The 19,743-nt window shown below is 35.2% G+C and overlaps 1 protein-coding gene across 1 annotated transcript in view; it reads left to right on the top strand.

Moving 5' to 3' along the window:
- The window catches only part of COL11A1 (collagen type XI alpha 1 chain), a 289,348-nt gene that overhangs the window by 127,162 nt on the left and 142,443 nt on the right, over window positions 1-19,743 (top strand). The window contains exons 25-28 of the mRNA XM_027868250.1: window positions 6,975-7,028; window positions 8,574-8,618; window positions 10,666-10,719; window positions 10,802-10,846. Coding sequence (XP_027724051.1) covers window positions 6,975-7,028; window positions 8,574-8,618; window positions 10,666-10,719; window positions 10,802-10,846 — 198 coding nt within the window. The remainder of the gene's footprint in view (window positions 1-6,974; window positions 7,029-8,573; window positions 8,619-10,665; window positions 10,720-10,801; window positions 10,847-19,743) is intronic.

The following is a 19,743-nucleotide window of genomic DNA, read 5'->3' as shown; positions in this document are numbered from 1 at the left end:
CCTTATGTTATAGATATTGTCTACTTATGGCTAGTGCACAGGGATTTGCCTGGAGTACCACTGTAAATTATGGAACAGAGGGAGAAGAGGAATTCATTCATACAGCACTAACTGAGGCTGATAAAAAGTTCAGATAGCTGTCACTTGGACAACTGCCAAAAGTGACATTCTCAGCTATATTAATTTCACAAACCCATTAGATGAGGGAAGGTTTTTCCTAGCTTTGGGTCCTCCTTTTGTCTCATTTAAAAAAATGTAATTAAATATGCTTGTGAAATAGCATTTTATTTTACAAGTTATGATAAAGGGGTAAATTTGGAACTTTTAACTGTCACCACTTTTTTTGTGAAGATGGGACTTTGTGCTCATTAATCATTTCATGTGAGATAATAAGCCCTTTATTGTATGCAGATTTTTGCCCCTTCCTTCTCTATGGCATCATCAAAGCAGTAACTTCTGCTCTCCCAATGCTAGCTAATTCATTCATATGTTATCCTGATATCCTGATTTTTTTATGAGCAGTATTGACTTCAAGTGGATTTTACCAAATGATCCATGTATTTTTTTTATGCCTACCTTTGCATGAATGTTGTTCTAGGGAAATGGCAAAATATATAGCCCATGCATTCTAAAATCTCTCCCCAAAGCATGTTTTTCAGTCATCCTTGTCTTTAGGCCCTAAAATTGTTCCCTTGTCACTTTTTATCACAATTTGGCCTTTTGTAAAAATATATAATTTATCATGGATTGCATACTTTTTCATGTGCTCATTAACTTTTCCAGCACAATGTCCATTATGTTTGCATGAGGCTATTAAAAGAGATTCAAATGCTGAAATTTTGTCTGCTTAGCCAGACGTGAAAGACAATATCTGAATCTCTTTTATTCATATACCATTAATATTCTGAGAAACATGGAAAACAATTGAAGAGAACTATCATAGGTAGCATTTAAGATCCATCTCTCTGTCTGCTATGCTTGTGCTATGTGTATTTCAGTATTTTAAGTATCAGTGGGTTCATAGGTAAGGCTATCACTTACCAAGGTTGATCTCAACTACATTATAACCTATAGGAAGGTTTAGTGAGGTGCTGTGACTTCTCATTCATTAGACTGTGAGCTCCTTGAGAGCAGGAACTTTTTTTTGCCTTCCTTTTTATTGCCAGTGTTAGCTCAGTATCTGGGACACAGGAGATGTTTAATAAATGCTTGCTGACTAACTCCCCTCTTCTCCTCAGAAATCATCACCCATTGACAGGCTTCGAACAGCCTCTCTGAATTGTTGTTGTTTTTTTTAATTGATATTGAATACAAGTCATCTTTGGACCTTTTATCTAAGTTTCTCCAGTTCTCTAGCTTGCTCAGTTCTACTAGAGCTTATGCTCCTAAAGTCCAGCCTTTAGAAATCCAAGGTTGACCCTATATGGCTAAAAGATATCAGAATAGCATTTTAATTAAGGATTACTTAATAAATCATATCATCAAAATTTTTTAAGTCCTGAAAAACAGGAAAACATTGTGCACACACACACACACACACACACAAACACACACGCGTATACATCAGAAGAATGAGTTTTGTTTAATTTTTATTTAGCATTTAACATTTCTAATATGTGAGTCATAACATTCATTTTTCTTCCTAAAATCTTTAATTTTTAAATAGTGATGTCAGTGATTCAAATTCAGATACTTCATATGGAATGAATGTTTTATTATAAAGAAATTTGATGAAGGGGAAAAAATCAAAGATGATGTTTTCCTTGACATTTTGATTACCTAGTCTTATTGAATATGTCCAGCATGCAAAACAATTCAAGGAGTTGTTGTCATCATTATTTAAATGTTATTTAAAAGATAAAAAGCACACACACACACACAAATGTTATAATAGCAGGGTAGGAGCTCTGTGAGAGAAAATACCAACAAATAAACAGATATGAACATGTGGTAAGAAAGTTTTTTTTTAATTGGAATTAAAATTTCACTTTAGCATTTAAAAATACAACATTGGTCTTGTGTAAAAAATATCTAAATTGACATAAATAGATACAAGTTTATAAAGATATATACACATAGATATATATGTGTATGTATACACAAAGAGACATATATACACATATATTTGTGTACATTTACCTAAAGACAAATTATTGACATTTAACTGCTGTAACTGAAGGAAAAGCTCCTTAAACACATTTTCAGCTAGCCTTCTTTCCTCAGGGAGTAGGAGCCTTAAGGTAGGACACCAGGTCTGCAAAGTGTATATACCTCAATTCCCCAATATCCATGTTAAGGTAGAGCAACTTTCAAATCCCACCTTGTAAGTATAACACTATCAAAGTGATAGAAATCTGAAAGTAATGAAAAAGGCATATTTTAAAGGACTTTATGATCAAAGATATCAAGAAAAGAGCCCATAAATTAATCCCAGAGTTCAAACAGATAAATCAACAGAGAGGTTCATTTCTAAAACCAGAAAGAAGGATGATTACTAAATCCTCAAGGAGATTACAAAGCCTTTCAGCTATTATGAAACAAAAGAAAATAATGCAAAAGCTTGATGAAATGCAGAATCCTGTGGATTCCCAGGAGAATCAAAAATGGTTGAAAAACAAAATGAAATCCATAAAACAAGAAATTGGGAATAAATGTACATTAGAACTTAAAGCTTTAAATGCATAATTTAAAAAACTAATAAGCTGATTAGGTGGAAATATGAATTCAAAAGGAGAGTCTCTCTAAAAAATGGATTAGTAGATTTATAAGTATGGGTGTGCTGATAAATATTTTACAACAGGCTTTCCAGAAATAAAAAAAAATGTACACATGATACCCTCTAAATTTAAATCTTCCTATTATCATTTTCCCCATTACTTCCTTAAGTCTAGTCAATAAAATAATAAATTAAGCACTGCTTATTTATAAGGCATAAATGCTCACACAATTGGTTCTAATAAGCAGGCTCCAGTACACCCCTTCTTATGACACAAACATATTGTAATGGAATACAATCTGGCAAAAGTCCACAATGTTAAAAGAACATATGGCTATTACCCAAGTCAAAATGAACTTAAAGACAACATATGCAGAGATAATTTAAGGCTTCCCAGAACCTGACAAATTAAAAAAAAAATACCTAAATAACAAAGTGCATGAAACAATACAAGAAAATTGCCCAGAATTTCTGAATACAAATAGATAGCACTCCACAAATTGTCCTCAAAAAAGAAAAAAAAAAGTGCCTCAAATTTCAAGACATTTTGCCTTAACTTTTTCAATGCTAGATAATAGTTCTTTCCTAATAACTAAGAGAAAGACCTATAAAGGAAAGAAAGTATGAACAACACAATGTTATTCTGCAGCATTAAGAAATCTCAGAAAAGAATGGATTATTATATTACTGAAAATCAAAGGAGCTCAAGCTACAATTTGGCAAACCTGAGCCTAATCATCAATAAATAATAGATGGACATTTAACAAAAGAAAGGCATTTGAAGCATTTTTCAAAAAAAAAAAATCAGATGTGAGAATATTCAACTCACAAACATCTCAAGTAAGAGGAAGCACACTAATAAAAATATATAAGGACAATTACCTGCACAGATCCAAGGAGAAAGAAAGATCCCTGGTGCAATGAGAAATTAAATGACTTGGCTAGAAATACATAGCTGGCAATTGTCTAATGTGAGATTTGGACCCGTCTTCTTAAATACAAGTAGAGTTTTGGACTTAAATCCAGCAAAAAATGCTGCAGTTCTTTCCAAGAAAAAATAAGGAATGAAATAAATTATCTGTTTTAAAAATCACTTAAAGAAAAAAAAGACATTTAATTGAACCTACAGTGGAAAGTCTGTCTAGAGAAGTAATAGAGAAATTAAGTGACTTGACACACACAAAAATACTGAAATGGAGTAAAGTCTGCAGAAGAGAATCAAAAGATCACAATTTTAAAAAGATGTATGAATATCACTCAAGTAAGAATTGGGTAAAAAAATGGTATTACCAAGGATTAAAAAAAAATATGGAAGTAGATTCTGAAATGTAAAAGTGAAGGTAGAGGTACAGAAAAAGAATACCTTGGAATGAACTCCGTAACTCCTTCCTCCCATCCATGATTCTCCTATGTAGGAGATTCCTTTTGTAGGGAAGACTAACAGAATAGGAGGGGAGAAGGGAGGTTGGAGACACAGGTGAAAGGGTAATGCACCCCTACCAAGCCCATCAATGGACAACAAAAGTGTGGTGATTTCTGTACTTTTGGGAATATATGGAGCTGCATGAGATTGGATGAGGTAAAGGAGAGGAGGGGATGAATTTAGGGGATTCCAACAGTGGAGAGGGGAACACATTGAAGAATATTCCCATGAAGGAAGAGGTATGTGCCTGAAATGGGAAATGAGGTTCATATGATGGATTTAATCTCAGGAGTGTTGTTTCATTTCGAGGCTACCTTTTTTGAACAGTTGTGCATCAGTAGAAGAGAAGAAGGGATATGAAGTAAGAGCTCCTAGAGAGAGCTGACACCCCAGAATGGTGGTGGTGGGACAGGGAATGGATTCATTGGTGAAATGATGAAGGCAGAGGGTAGGACAGGACTGTACATTTTGGGTTAAATGGTAATTTCTACCTCACTAATTGATACCTCTAAGAGTGAGGCCCAGCTTAATAAAAAAGGTAGGGGGATGGTAGAGCAAGATTTATAAATGCAAAAATGTAATATAAAGTATATATTAAATAAAAAAATCTCAAACTGAGTTCTTCAAAAGCATGCTGTATGAGAAACATGGAGCAATTAGAGAAGAAATAAAAAGAATTGGCTGGAAGAGAAGAGAATTGGAAAAGAAAGGAGATTAATAATTATTTAACTAAGAGGGGAAGAAGAAGGGACAAAGAAAGAGAAACAAATAAATAAAGAAGACATTGGGCAAATAGGAAGGGCTCGAGGAGGTGGAGAGAGCCCGGGAGCAGAGTGTTTCACCAAAGCAATATTTACAAAACCAATTTGATTAACAAAGCACGAGCTTAACTCATAACTGAATAGATTTAAAAAATTCCAGAAAAAAGAAAGTGTCAGAATGGATAGGTATAAGCACACACTATACCTCTCATTATGTAGATGTAGGGAATTTCTGGCACAATAGATAAAATAGCAATCCCCTCAATTTGTTGCATATGAGAAGTAATACCTCTAACAAACAAAGACATACCTAAAATCAAAATGAGAAGCTGGAACAAATTTTATATTTCTATAATCTGTTTCATTTCTTTGTGAGCCTTTTCCTCTTGAATGCAGTAAGATATACTTCTTATTAGTATTTGTGGAAACTATTTTCTTCAGATTTTTAAATTCCTCATTAAGAAAAAAAAGGGGGGAGGAGGCTGTGTAAAGATAGACACAGAGTAGCCTCAGCAACAGATGCCAGAGTTGCTGGGAAGGACTTAAATGACTGGCCTTTAATGAAGTAAGCAGATTGAATTCAGCAAGAGATTGCTATCCAGAATTCATTGGTCTCAGAGAAGTTGGAGCTACTTGTCCAGTACAAGGTACATACTAAAAGTGACCACATATATGAACAGAAGACCAAAGACCTATGCGCGCGCGCGCACACACACACACACACACACACACTCATTCACTTACTCACTCACTCAGTATAGACCAGACCTAATAGCAGCTTCTTTTACTGAGAATTTGTGTTCCTGGAGGTACTACTTGAAGAAAACAAGGAGCTGCAAAGGCTCAAAGATGTCTGCCATGAACAAAGAGGACTCAGTGTCCCAGGGCTTTACTGAGTTCACAGTTGAAGATTTCCACAGTATATTCATGGACCTGATAAAACAGGGAAAAACGTACCTCATTGACTCAGTTGTTGGCCTTCTTCAATGCCTGAGTACTTTAAGATGCCTGACAGTGTAACTGTAGCTGTTCACCTCCAACTATCTGAAGCAGAAGAGCAAGTTTTGCATTTTTTAGAAAAATTCATTGAAGGTGGAATAACAGTTAAAGGGTTTGGTCAGCAGGAGGGAGAGCCCACGTGGAAGGAAAGTGACATCTTCCACATCATGATCTTGGCCAAGGTCCTCAACTTTTCCATCTAGGTGGAGTACATGGACCAGGGTAACCATGGCAGGAACAATCCCCATATCTTCCTTTTGGATCTAAGCCCTAGGTGTATACTATGACATCTTCTACAAATTTCTGCCCTGTCCCAGGAAGTTCTAGGGCTAGTCCCATTCCTTTTCCTTTCCTACTAAAAGGCATTAGACATGTCCAGAGGAGTTTTTTATTTTTGTTTTTTGCCATTGTAAATTATATTTTACTTCTCTTTATTTTCCCCTACCACCTACATGAAGGAAGGGAGAGAGGAAAGAAGGAAGAAAGAAATGAAACAAGGAGGAAAGGAAACAAGACAGGGAGGGAAAGAGGGAGGAAGAAAGGAATAAAGGAAAGAAATAAGGGAGGAAGGAGAGACAAGAGAGAAAGGAGAGAAGAATGATATAGGTAGAATATATAAAGCAAGATGTCATTTTTCTTTCTTTTTTTTTTTTTTTGGTGAGGCAATTGGTGTTAAGTGACTTGCCAAGGTCACACAGCTAGTATGTGTCAAGTGTTTGGTCTGACGCCGGATTTGAACTCAGGTCCTCCTGACTTCAGGGCCGGTGCTCTATCCACTGTGCCACCTAGCTGCCCTAAGATGTCATTTTTCTTGCTGAATTTTGGTGTTACTTTTTCATTCTATTTCCCTTTTTCAATACTTTTATCAAATTGCTTTACTCAAATACCTTTTTGATGTACTAAAATATAATTTGAATATTTGCAATAATGTTGATAACAACATAGTACTTTTGGATTTATCATAAGAATTTTGTCATGTTTCTGATATTATTGATATATACTATGTACCCATTTATACAGCATGCTCAGTGAGTTTTATTTTCTTTTAAAATGATCTCTTTTGGTTTTTAATTAGGGTCCACAGGGAAAACCTGGTCTTGCTGGACTTGCTGGTGCCGATGGGCCTCCTGTAAGTAACATTAAATGTCTTTTTGAATTTCTCTATATTTAGACAACACAAATCTATAGTTAACATATCTCATTACAAGGCTTCATTTTTAACCTAGTAATAAATTAGTTATTAAAAAACTAATATTCTAAAATCTAACACTCATATCACTGTCCTGCTTATATCAATAGTGTTGTTGGCTATTTAAGGTTATCCATAATCTATCTTCAAACTACTTTTTTAGCCTTATGTTCTACTTGTCCCGTATAGGAATTTTCTTCATTGGCCAAACCAGATTTTCCCGACGTGATTTTTGCATTCATCCTTTTTTATGTCTATCCTTAAATGTATTTCCCCATCCTTTCTGCCTAGCCTAATCCTACCCATCTTATAAGGTACAATGGCTGTCCTTTTCCATGAAGCTTCCCAGGCTACTCTGTTGAATAGAGATTTCTCCCTCTGGAAAAACATTCATTTCCTAATTAATCATGTATCTGTAAAATTATTTTAATCTGTATATTATTGAACTATTAAAGGATTGAAAATATATTTGACTTTTGTATTATAATTTACATTTTGATGAATTTATGTTTTGTATATCAACTATAGTGCAATTTTCTTGAAGATAGAGTCCATGCATTCTACTTCTTCCTATCATCCAGTGTTACAATTCCTTCTAGCAGACTCATACACACTATGGGCACACTATCTCAGTGACCATGGAAAATCAAGAATAGACTATTCTTTACACCTTATTGGTTTTCAAAATCTGGTCATTAACAGTAATAACTTTTTTACTTGTTCCTATTTAGTTGGGCACTTTCTAGTACTTATCCCTACCCACCATCAAATTTGTAAAATTTCCACATAATATACTGACAGTGAATGCATACCAGGAAGAATATGTGGGCTGTCCTTTGCATGTCTTTTGCTTATACTATCTGACTGTCCGTATTTTTTCCTAATCACATAACTAACATAATTTGAATTCCTTGATAAGATAGCAATTATTGGTTATTTGTTCGCTTGTCAAATAGTCAGTATTTGAGAATTGGTTACATTTTGAGTAAAAGAAAAATTATGTTTTTGAGGTCTCTCCCTAAGTCTACACTCTTGAACCTTACTGAAAAAAAGTCAAATTTGAGTGTTTACTATGGAAAATATATTCAGGTTGATGTCAAATTGGTTTAATTGAAATATATCTTCCTTGCATATAGGTACTTTTCAAGACTCCTTTACATGCATAATCTCATTGGATATTATATTGATTAGCCTGTCATTCCTAACCCTATTAATAATTACAAACATTTTCATACATCCTCATGCGTTTTCAGTTTAGCTTAAAACCATATGTATTGCCTTCTTGTAAAAATATGAAATTCCTTCAGAAAAATTAACATTTCAGTAATTTTAAAAGTTAGCTCCATTTCTAAACAACAACAAAAACAAACAAACAGAAAAAAAAAAACCTGAAAGCTTCAAACTTGAGAGACGATTGTTCATGGTTGTGTTTGTAAAAAGTCATTGATATCGTATCTAATGATTGTACATTTTTCTTCTATTCAGGGTCATCCTGGCAAAGAAGGCCAATCTGGAGAAAAAGGTGCTCTGGTATGTTTCAAAGCATAAACTTCAATGTTTGGTTTCTTTATGTAAGAAAATGCTTTGAAGTTTGTGAACCATGTAATGGACTTGTTCTTTCAAAATTGTTAGTTATTAATATGAATACTAGAAAGTAAACCTATTCAACTCATGCGTGTCCTGACAGATGTATTTATTGATTGGCATCTGAGCAATTTCACTAGCTTTTTAATTTTTAGACAGCATTGGCTTTATTTATGTTTATTTCAGTCTCCTCAGGATATAATAAACTGGCATATGGTTTGGATAGATAACCTGTAAGTTTGAATTTCCAATTTGGTAGCTTATGCTTTTTAATTCTTGGCTCATTCCTGGAGGGCAGGCCTAGAAAAAAATTTAAAAGCACATGTGACACATGAGGAGGAACTTCAAAAAAATGCCAATGAAATTACAAAATAATTTCAATGAAAAGGTATCTGATTAAAATATGTATGATGGAATCAGGTTCAAATTTTAATTCACAATTTTCTTTTAAGTTCACTTTTTTGTCAAGAATTATCCTGTACACATGTAATTGATTAGCATGCTTAAATAGGAAAAATAAAATCACTCAACAGTGATTTGTTTGGATTGAAATAACCCAGAGAAAATCATCTTCATTAAGAACTATTGGTTCTGCAACATTTCTAAAAAATCAGCAGTTTTTAAAATCCTAGACTAGTTGTAGAATCTAAAACCCACACAATACAGATGTGGTTCCTTAGATCCAATATTGACAGGAATCCCCTTAGGAAATCAATATCTGTTTGACCATAGTTTAAATCATTTAAATGTAATTTTTGACTATGGGTAAATCACCTTATCCCTCAGGGATAAATGAGGGGGTTGTATTTGTTGGTTTCTAAAACCTCATCCTATGATTCATGGGAACATGATTTCTTAACCCTTTGGCAGTCTTGTGAAGATGTTGGTAACCCCTTCTTAGAATAATGTTTTAAATGCATCTAAAAATGCAAGATTGCAAAGTAAGTCAATTAAATTGAAATGCAATAAATCAAAAAACTTTTTATTTTTTTAAGTTCAGATCCCAGGTTAAAAATCCCTGAATTAGAGATAATATGGTTAGTAAGCCTCTCTCCTGAATGGAGGACTATAGCTCTGTTTTACCCTATCCATTTAGGAGTACTTTCATTAGTGAGTCTCTTCCCTGAAAAGAGTGTATTCTAACCTTTGTTATATTTACTCCTTCCAGTCTTTGGCTGTGTCTCAGCTATAGTCCTTAGATGAAGTGCCACCTTCTGGGTCTGTAACTCTCTCCCTCATTCATGGGTTATGATTAATAAGCCTCTCTTCTGTAGAAAGGGATACAATACACTTCAAAAGTCACTCTTAGTCAATGACTGTAGGTTTCTCAAGCAGTTTTCTTGGCCAGTGACTCTCCAATTCTTTTCTTCTTATCTAGACTGTATCCTAAGTTTATATCAGATTTCCTCTTTGGAGTCTTCTTAAAACTATTCTTAGTGTTCTGTTCTCTTTGTCACTTAACTTGTGGCCAAAAAACTATTTTAGATCTTAGGTCTTATACCTATCCCAAATTGAGGTAAACTAGGTCTCAAATTCCTTAAAGAGAAAAGAGCCTTGTGAAATTGTGTTAGGGAGACTTATCCCAATCCTTCATCCCAATCAGTTCCTCTGTTTTATGAAAATATGAATGGTTTTATTGGCTAGATCAGTCTGAAAGGCTCTTGACTTTCATCTTATTTCTCTCTAGCAACACATCACAGCCTGGTTTCTCCTACATCTCCTTGATGATATCTTTGATAAACAAAACTCTGAACTGTTTAAGTGTTTTTTTAACCACCCAAGAATCTGATGTTGATATTGCTTTAAATTGTAATTTTATCACATCTGGAGACAACTAAGTAACTGATTTGTATATGTAGTTGATTATAAGTGTGTCCATTTAGACTCTTTATGATACCTGTCAGAAAGCCTGTCACTTTTTAAAAATTTGCAAAATGAGCCATTTACAAATTAACAAATAAACTTAATTTTCAATTTATCCACTCTTTTTCAGGGCCCTCCTGGTCCACAGGGTCCCATTGGTTATCCTGGACCCCGTGGTGTGAAGGTAAGTATTAAATATTCTTCTAACTGCTTGATTTAAATATGAAACTCTCATTTTTATTTGGTCTTTCTAATTTATTGCATAGGGTGCTGATGGTGTAAGAGGTCTTAAGGGCTCTAAGGGTGAAAAGGTAAGATTTGACTTTTTATGTATTATGTTATTTAAATATAGAGCTTATCCATCTTGGCTAAAGTATAAACAACCTAATCTCAATATTAACCAATTGGTATGTCTAAGAGCTAAAATCATATGAGGGAAAAATCTATACCTAATTCGCATCCTAACTTTAACCTGACCCTCACAAACATGTTTGTTTCCTGAACACAATTGATATTTGTCATTGAATGAAGTTGCAGTGTTCAGAATGACTGACAAAGAGTTCTCACAGTTCAGAAATTACATGTTGTCCTTGCCATATCTTTGTTGAATCCTTCATGTTCTTTAAGGCCCACCTCAAATGCTTCTTCTTAATATAACTTTTCATGTTCCTCCCAGTCAATTTTCACATATCCTCTCCTAGACCTTCTCATCACTAAGCATCTCTAGCTTATTACAGCTACTATATCTCAAGGTGCTTGGGCAAGGTACTGAGTCTTTTTTATCTTTGCTTTGCTTACAACACCGAATATTCTGTCTTGCATAAAATATTTTATTCAGCAAACATTTATTTATTTATTAATATGAATATCTGTATAACATTTCTCTATGCAAATCTTTAAGCTGAATGCTTCAATATTCTTTGACAAATTTTTTAAACTTCTCAAAGCCGTTTATTTATTGCTTGCCAAGTTCCTTCCCTTTATTTAATTTTTTTTATTGACTTACTTATTTTTAGTTTTTAACATTCACTCCCATAAGATTTGGAGTTCCAAATTTTCTCCCTATCTCGTACCTTCCCCCAACAAATTATTTTTAAGACACTATGTTGTGAAAAACTATTTATGGTGGCAAAATTATATAATTTTATATGCATTCTTGCATATATTTATGTGTGTGTTGTCTCTCCCTGTAGCATGTAAGCTTCTTGAAGTCAGGGACTGTTTCCTTTTTTGCCTTATATGCCCATTTCCTGTTATAATGTCTTAGTATAGTCTTAATATTTGTTTGTAGATTAATAAAATGCATTGTGAAATTATCTTTGCAAAATCTTGGCTAAAGTATAAACAACCTAATATCAATATTAACCAATTGGTATGGCTAAGAGCTAAAATCATATGAGGGAAAAATCTATACCTAATCCGCATCCTAACTTTAACTTGACCATCACAAACATACTTGGTTCCTGAACACAATTGACATTTTTCATTGAATGAAGTTGGGTTCAAATCCCATCACTGTCACTTACTAACTTTGTGATCTTGTGTCAGTCACTTCATGTCTCTTAACTTCATTTCCCTCATCTATAAATGAGGGTTTTGGACTAGAGAGTCTTCTAAACACCCTCTAGGCCTAGATTCTGTGGAGACAAACAATCACGCATTTACGTCAGGACTATTAGTGGTAAAATTCAAAGCAGCATAAAAAACCTGAGATTTCCATCTATTTGTATTTTTTGGAAGCTCCAAAATTTTAAAATTTGGGTTTTTATTCCAAAGATGATGAAGAAATGCTTGTGTTTAAATAACCTAAGGGATTATCCTGAATCATTAGTATATCATCATTTTGGATATGTGTGGGTACTTCCTCCCTGATCCATACTGTAGCCTTTTTGTATCTTAGCACACAATTTTTTTTATTAATTGCTTTAATAATAAAAAAAGCTGCTGCTCATATACAATACCTTATCTCCCCATCTTCTGATTCTGCCATTACTTTCTGGCTAACCATCTAGTGATGCCTCCCTGAATTTAACTAGGAATGGCCTCAAATTACAGTCAAGCTGTCTATATGCATTTAGTAAACTCCTACTATGTGCCAGGCACTATGCTGAGCACTGGAGATACAAAGAAAGGCAAAAGACAGACTTGCCCATGAGGAGCTCACAATCTATTGAGGGAGTCAACAAACAAACAAATAAATATGTACAGAAAAGCTATATGTAAGATAAATAGGCCATAATTAATAGAGGGAAGGCATTAGAATTAAGAGGAGGTGGGCAAAGCTTCCTGTAGAAAGTGGGATTTTAGCTGACACTTGAGTGAACTGAGGGAAGCCAGGGGAAATGGAGATAAGAAGAAAGAACATGGGGGACAGCCAGAGAAATTGCCCTAGCCAAGAAAAGGAGTATCTTCTTAGAGGAAGAGCAAGGAAGCTGGTTCTTCACTTGATTGTTTTAGAAGTCATTCTCACTTGATAGAAACTGGCAGATTTTGTGCTTCACTGGAATAGTGTTTGGGAATCCAGGTTTACCTGATTCACAGAAGCAAAAGGGTTTTAAGAGACGACCAAAGTGTGTATGTGTGTGTGTGTGTGTGTGTGTGTATGTGTGTTACCTTCATGCATACATTAATTCTAGTCAAATGACAGCATTTCTTTTATTCAATGATATGCTTTATTCTAAAGCATTTGTGTGTGTATTTATTTTTCAGGTCTAAGTTATTCAAATTCAAATTGTTAAATTAATTCTAATGGTTCTTTTCTAACTTTCTTATCATCTAATCTGAGAGCAAGAAAATATTTTTCTTTATTCTAATAGAGATAGTACTCCCATGTCAGTCTTAAACTACCTTTAGTAAGAGAGATTCAGTTCAATTCAACATGAATTTTTGGAGCCACAACTATGTGCAGGCACTGGGGATACAAAAGTAAGAATGAAACACTCCCTGCTTCCAAAGGACTTATTCTATTGGGGAGAATAATATATACATGGTAAAATAATAGAAAAATAATTTCAGGAGGGTTGGGGAAGCCCTAACAACTTGGGGGGGGGGTCAGGAAGTGACACCTGAGTTAAACCTAGAATGGAGTTAGGAATTCCAAGAAATGACCATGAAGAAGGAAAACATCCTAGACATGAGAGAGAGTAAGTTGGAGCCTTATTTTGAAGGACTATAAATGACAAATAAGACTTTGTCATTCACCCTAGTGGCCTTAGGGTGTCACTGAAATATCAGGGAACTGACATGGTCAAACCTGGGACTTAGAAATATCAATTTGGCAGTCTTTGGAGAATGAATCAGAGAGGTGAAAGTTTGTATGAAAGGAAACAAATTAGGTGTCTAAAAAAAAGATGATGAGGCCCTGAAGTAAGATGGCTACACTATGAGTACAGAGAAGGGGTATGATGTGATAGATGTGGTAGAGGCAGAATTGACAAGAATTGGCAACTGATTGAATACATGGTTGAAAGAGAATGTAGTTAGTTAAAAACCATTTATTGACCTTTCATTTTGTGCCTATTACTGTGCTAAGATTTGGGGATAGAAAGAAAGGCAAAAACAGTTACTGATTTCATGGAACTCCCATTCTAATGGAGGAACCCACTATGTTTATACAAGATATACATAGTATAAGTGGAATGTAGTCTCAGGTGAAAGGCATTATTGGTGGGGAAGCTAGAATGCTAGAGGAAATCAGAAAAGGCCTAAAAGAAGGTGGAAGTTGAGCCGAGTCTTAAAGAATGCTGGGGGTCCAGGAGGTGAAGATGAGGAGAAAGAACATTCCAGTCACAGGGGACAAATAGGGAAAATGCTAAGTTGGGACACTGTGTGTTGTCTATAAAGAGTAGCAAGTGGTAGACCAGCAGAGTTGGTTTGTATAATATGTGGAGGGAAATAAACCGTAAGAAGACTGGAAAGGAATTGAAGTATTGAAGTTGACACTGAGGTTGTGAACTTGGGTGTCTAGAAAGATAGTAGTACCTTTAACCAAAAGAGAGAAGTTGCCCTTCTTGGGTTTCAAATAAAACATAAGAGCTCAGTTCAGCTATCAGTTGGTGGTAGAAGCCTAGACTTTAGGATTGAGATGAAGGATGGATATGTAGCTTTGGGCATCATCTGCATGGAGATAATGAACTGGATGAAGTCACTAAGAGTTATGAATCAGAGACTCAGAATATCATCTGGTTTGAATGACCTGGAGACTAGATAGAAAGACACAGGTATCTGGAACCCTTGATGGTTATGTGGTGATTGATTTACTTAATCTCCCTTGTCAGCAAGGGAAGTTCTGCCCCATGCTGCATGTTAGATATTGAATTAATTACCAGTCCCTTTGCAGGAGATTGTGAAGGGAGATAGTTTAATACCACTTTGGTTCTTTTTTTTTTTTTTTTTTTGGTGAGGCAATCAGGGTTAAGTGACTTGCCCAAGGTCACACAGCTAGTGAGTGTTATGTGTCTGAGGCCAGATTTGAACTCAGATCCTCCTGGCTCCAGGGTGGGTGCTCTATCCACTATGCCACCTCACTGCCCCACATTTTTTTTTTGCTTAGGCAGTTGGAGTTAAGTGACTTGCCCAGGGTCACACAGCTAGTAAGTGTCAAGTGTTTGGTCTGAGGTGGAATTTGAACTCAGGTCCGCCTGACTTCAGGGCTGGTGTGGTATCCACTGCGCCACCTAGCTGTCCTATGGTTCTGTTTACCCTTATATACATTATCATCACTCCTAAATAGAACTGACTCTGTCTTTCAAGTCCAAGGCAAACCTTTATAATGGTGAGAGCTTTTTGAGAACAGGGATCATCTTTTGCCTTTCTTTGTATCTCTATTGCTTAGTACAGTAGATACTCAATAAATGCTTATTGAATGACTGACAGTATATTATGAGGAGGTTAAAAATGCATAGAAATACTTTTTGGACTAATGGTTTTCAAAATCCTGTCCGCTATTAGAGTTTTCCCAAGGATGTTTTCAATCAGTCTACAGAAATTGAGCTTGCATCCCTCTACTCAGTTACCAAAGTCACTTAATCCGCCTTCAATTAGTCCAAAAATCATCAAGTGAACAAAACTAATAGCAGAATAATAACTTACCCCAGGGTTGTTTCTAGCATACACTCAATCAGAAAAGATAAGAGTGAGGTAACGGTGAAAACATTGCAGGATCACTCACATTTATATAGGACTTTGTGTCTTTGAAAGTATCTTATCGACATCATCTTCATTTCTTGTCAAGCCAGAGAATGTCTTTAGCAACTTTAAAGATAGTTTGGTGCAGGTATGATCAATGTTTTGCACTTGTTACATGTTTATAACCCAAAAGTTTTAAGGGAGCTCGGATTTCGGATTTTTTAAGGATTAAGGATTTCGGATTTAGAAATAGCCATTTATATTGTTCTTTAGTATTGTGATAGAAAATATGAGTTGATGATTTCCTCTGACTGGCTTTCTCTGACAAGCATTTGAGTATGTGGGTCATTAGCTGATTTTTAGACCTTTTACTTGAATGCTTGTAATTATGTAGATAGTCTTTGGGAAGAGAAAAGCATCTAGTTCAGGTGGGAAAAACTAATCTGTGTCGTTGATTCCCTTTGAGTGCCCCTTTGCATAGCAAGAATAATTTAGTTATTCAAATATAAGGCCCAGGGATTTAATTAAGCATTCCATAAACAGATTTTTTTTCTTGTATTCTATCCTCCTCAGTATCAGCCATGCTAAAAGATATAAAATTTGTTTATCTAGAAATAGAATTATGGGATTAAAGGCTCTATTATACAATATGTTATTGCTTATAGTAAGTTGCAGTCCTATCTCTCCCCCCAACCTTACCCCAGTTTGTCTTTCCTAATAAAATCCATATATTTAAGAAAATTAAAAAGCAGCTAATATTTGGGGGCCAGGTAGGAAAAATTTCATGGACATGAATTTTTGGTAAATTTCCCTCACATATGTTTCCTGTTATAAGCTAGAAAGCCAGTCACAAATATTTGTGATCATGGAGGAAAATATCCTAATGTATTTGCCTTATGGGTTATGAAAAATGGTGAAAAAGCCACTTATTTAAGTGAGATGTTGTTGGGCAGGGAAATACTCCTAAGCCATACTACCTTCAAAAGCATGGATAACGAAAGAATTCTGGGTATGAATAACTTTTTAGTTATTCAAGATGATATTTTCACTCACCCGTAATCCATCTGGACCGTTTATTAACATAATTTCAGAATGGTTTGAGTATTCATTTGCCAACTATACTGATTGTCCTTATTCATTTGAATAAGCAGCGAAATGTACACATTTGGCAGCATCCCCTTCCCCTACTCCCCCCACCTCCACCCAAACACAAATACACTTTCAGATAATAGAAATCAGGCCTAACTACCATAATGTTTTCAAAAGAACCTTGAGTGAGTTTGGCATCAATTAAAGAATAGTATAAGTGGATAAAGCTTTATCCATTTTGTTTTATTTTTGTAAGGAAAAAAAACTACAACAAACTTCATATTGCTTGCTAAGACCTTAAAAGTTTAGTATAGACATTTTGCTGTTTACTATTCTGAAAAAGCAGAAATATGTTTTGAATAGATGAGGATCTTCTGATAATAATATCAAATGCATTCTGATAATGGCAGTGACATTGTCTGTGTATATTGTCAATTCTGAGGCCAACTACTTGAGTGTAGCAATTGGACAAGTATTGAATAACCAATTCATTGACTATTATTTGTCTGTGGTAGAAAATCATATGTGTTTAGAATTTCTATTGGCTGTGAATATGACTAAAAACAGCACCTGGTATAGATTTTTACCCCTTTTTCCCATGTGAAGCAATGGTAACTGACCATTTGCAGAGAGTGAGGAGGAGGTGGGGAATTTCTCAGGAATCGTTTCAGGGACAAATGTTGCTAGCATTAGCAGCAGTCAAGGGAAAAATGCATAGAAAGAGGAACATGTAAGAAGCATCACTGTAAAGGAAAAATCTGGAAGGCCATTGTTTGAATTTGGGATGGAAATACTTGACATTCTGTAGAATTGTACATTTAGAAGGAATTTCATATGTCACCTTATCCAGTCCCCATTTTAAGCATGCATCTGTCAAGTATAATTGTCCCAATAAGTAATCACTCATCTTCTTCCTAAGATGTCATAAAGGGAGATTTACTATCTCCTGGGAGATTTCTAGTGATGTCTTTTTTTCTTCTGTATCTCCTGGAAATCCCAATGGTTCAGTTCAACCTGGTCCAATCCAACAATATTTATAAAATGCCTCCAATGTGTAGGCACTGCTCGGTGCTGAGGATACAAAACAAAACAAAAAGTGAACAAACAAAAATGTATCTCTTAAGGAGCTTACGTTCAATTGGGGGGATACAACATACAAACAGAAAAAAATATATATGGTAATATTTGGGAAAAGAATAGAACATTAACCACAAAGGATATCAGGAAACGCTTCCTAGGGGAGATGCCATATTCACTGAGCCTCGAGGGAAGCTGAGATTTTTAGAGAAAGTTGTGAGGAGTGAGAATATTCCAGGAATGGGAGGCAATCTATGCAAAGAGAGATGTTTCAAGATAGGTTTTATAAGTATTCCTTACCTTAAATGTTGGGCAGGCATTCCATCACTCATAGGATTGAGAGTGGGAAGAGACTTTATGGATTATCTAGTATATCCCTATTTTACAGATGAGCAAAATGAGGCCCAGAGATGTTCAGTGACTTTCCCAAAGTAATTAAAGTAGTTAGTAAAAGGAATTGAACCTTGTCCTGTGACTCAAAATCTAGTTCAATTTTCAGTACATGATCATCACATTTGGAATTGAGATAATAATGATAACTAACATTTACATAATGTTTTAAATTTTGCAAAGTACTTTATATGTAACATCCCACTTGAATGTCATAACTCTATGAAACAGATGCTATTATTATCGGCATTGTCAATATGAAGGAAACTGAGGCTAAGAGAGACAAAGTGACTTGCTAAGAGAGGGAAAGTCTCGCAGCTACTAAGTGTAAAGAGGCAGGACTTGCAGTTATCTTTCTGACTCCAAGTCTGGCATTCTGTCCATTATACCAGAGTGAGCAGATCCTGATCACATGCCTCTGGAAACTCCATGTTGTCAACGTCCTTCGTAGCCTCCATGAGCCTCAGTTTCCTATCTATAAAATGAGGAGGTTGAATCGATCTCTGTTACTTTCCAAGTGTAACATGACTGTAATCCATGTGCTGCTGAAGTAGACAGAATCAGGATTGAAATAAAGTTTCTAGTCTCATGTACAGTCTCTGGACCTCAAGCAGCATTGCTTCCATATATTTCATTTGATAAGTTCAGATCTGAACATTTGGGGGGCCAACAGCTCCATGAACTGACAGGATCACTACATCAAAAACTGATATTCCAGGATTTGAGTACCACAATGGATCTATGATTTGTTATCAATGGATTTATGACCAATGTGGGTATCTATCTCAAGATGCAAATCACACGTCATCCACAGCTACCAATTCTGTGCAAACATTGCCTCTGTCCTTTCATAAGTTCTCCTGTCCTGTTGATAGGGCATAGATGCCAAATGGAGTATCCATTACCATGGATTTTTCACTATCTGTCCATCGTTTACCCTTCACATGTACTGCATCATTTGCTCATCTCTGAAAGGACGCCACAACAGTAACTTAATTTACTTTGCTTTAGTGATTAGGCATTGAAAAAAAAGAGATTTATGAAGTTAGAGTCCTGTTGATAGGCTCCTCTTTATGGATACGCCTATGTTTAAACAGCAAAACTAAAATGGTTACTAGTTTTTTCTTAAAGAATAAAATCTTCTTTCAAACTTGGCAAGCATGTAATTACAGTGTTATGCTTTGGGGAAAAAAACAATGAAGAAATTAGTCATTAGGAAATTAAGTGGTCATTCTGAGTTTTCACACATCTGTCATTACCAAATTGCACTGAGAGTATCCTGTCTCTCCCAAAGCCTGCTTTCAATACTCCTGTTGGAAAGAAATTAAGTATTTCTTCATTATATGTCTTGAAAAAGTAAGAATGAATGAAGAAAGCTTCAATTTATTGTCAGATATACAAAATTGCTTGCCCTTTGATGTGAGATTCAAATCAAACTGTAATTTGACTGTTGGCTCCCTGTGAGTGTTAATAAGCATAGAAATATTCAAAGAAAATAGTCCTTGTATGTCTGAATTAGTTATCC

This window comes from Vombatus ursinus, unplaced genomic scaffold (genome assembly GCF_900497805.2).
Source record: "Vombatus ursinus unplaced genomic scaffold, bare-nosed wombat genome assembly UNPS02014787.1, whole genome shotgun sequence".
Taxonomy (NCBI): domain Eukaryota; kingdom Metazoa; phylum Chordata; class Mammalia; order Diprotodontia; family Vombatidae; genus Vombatus; species Vombatus ursinus.
The sequence above is the reverse complement of the archived record's forward strand: the minus strand, read 5'-3'. Positions and strand labels throughout refer to the sequence as shown.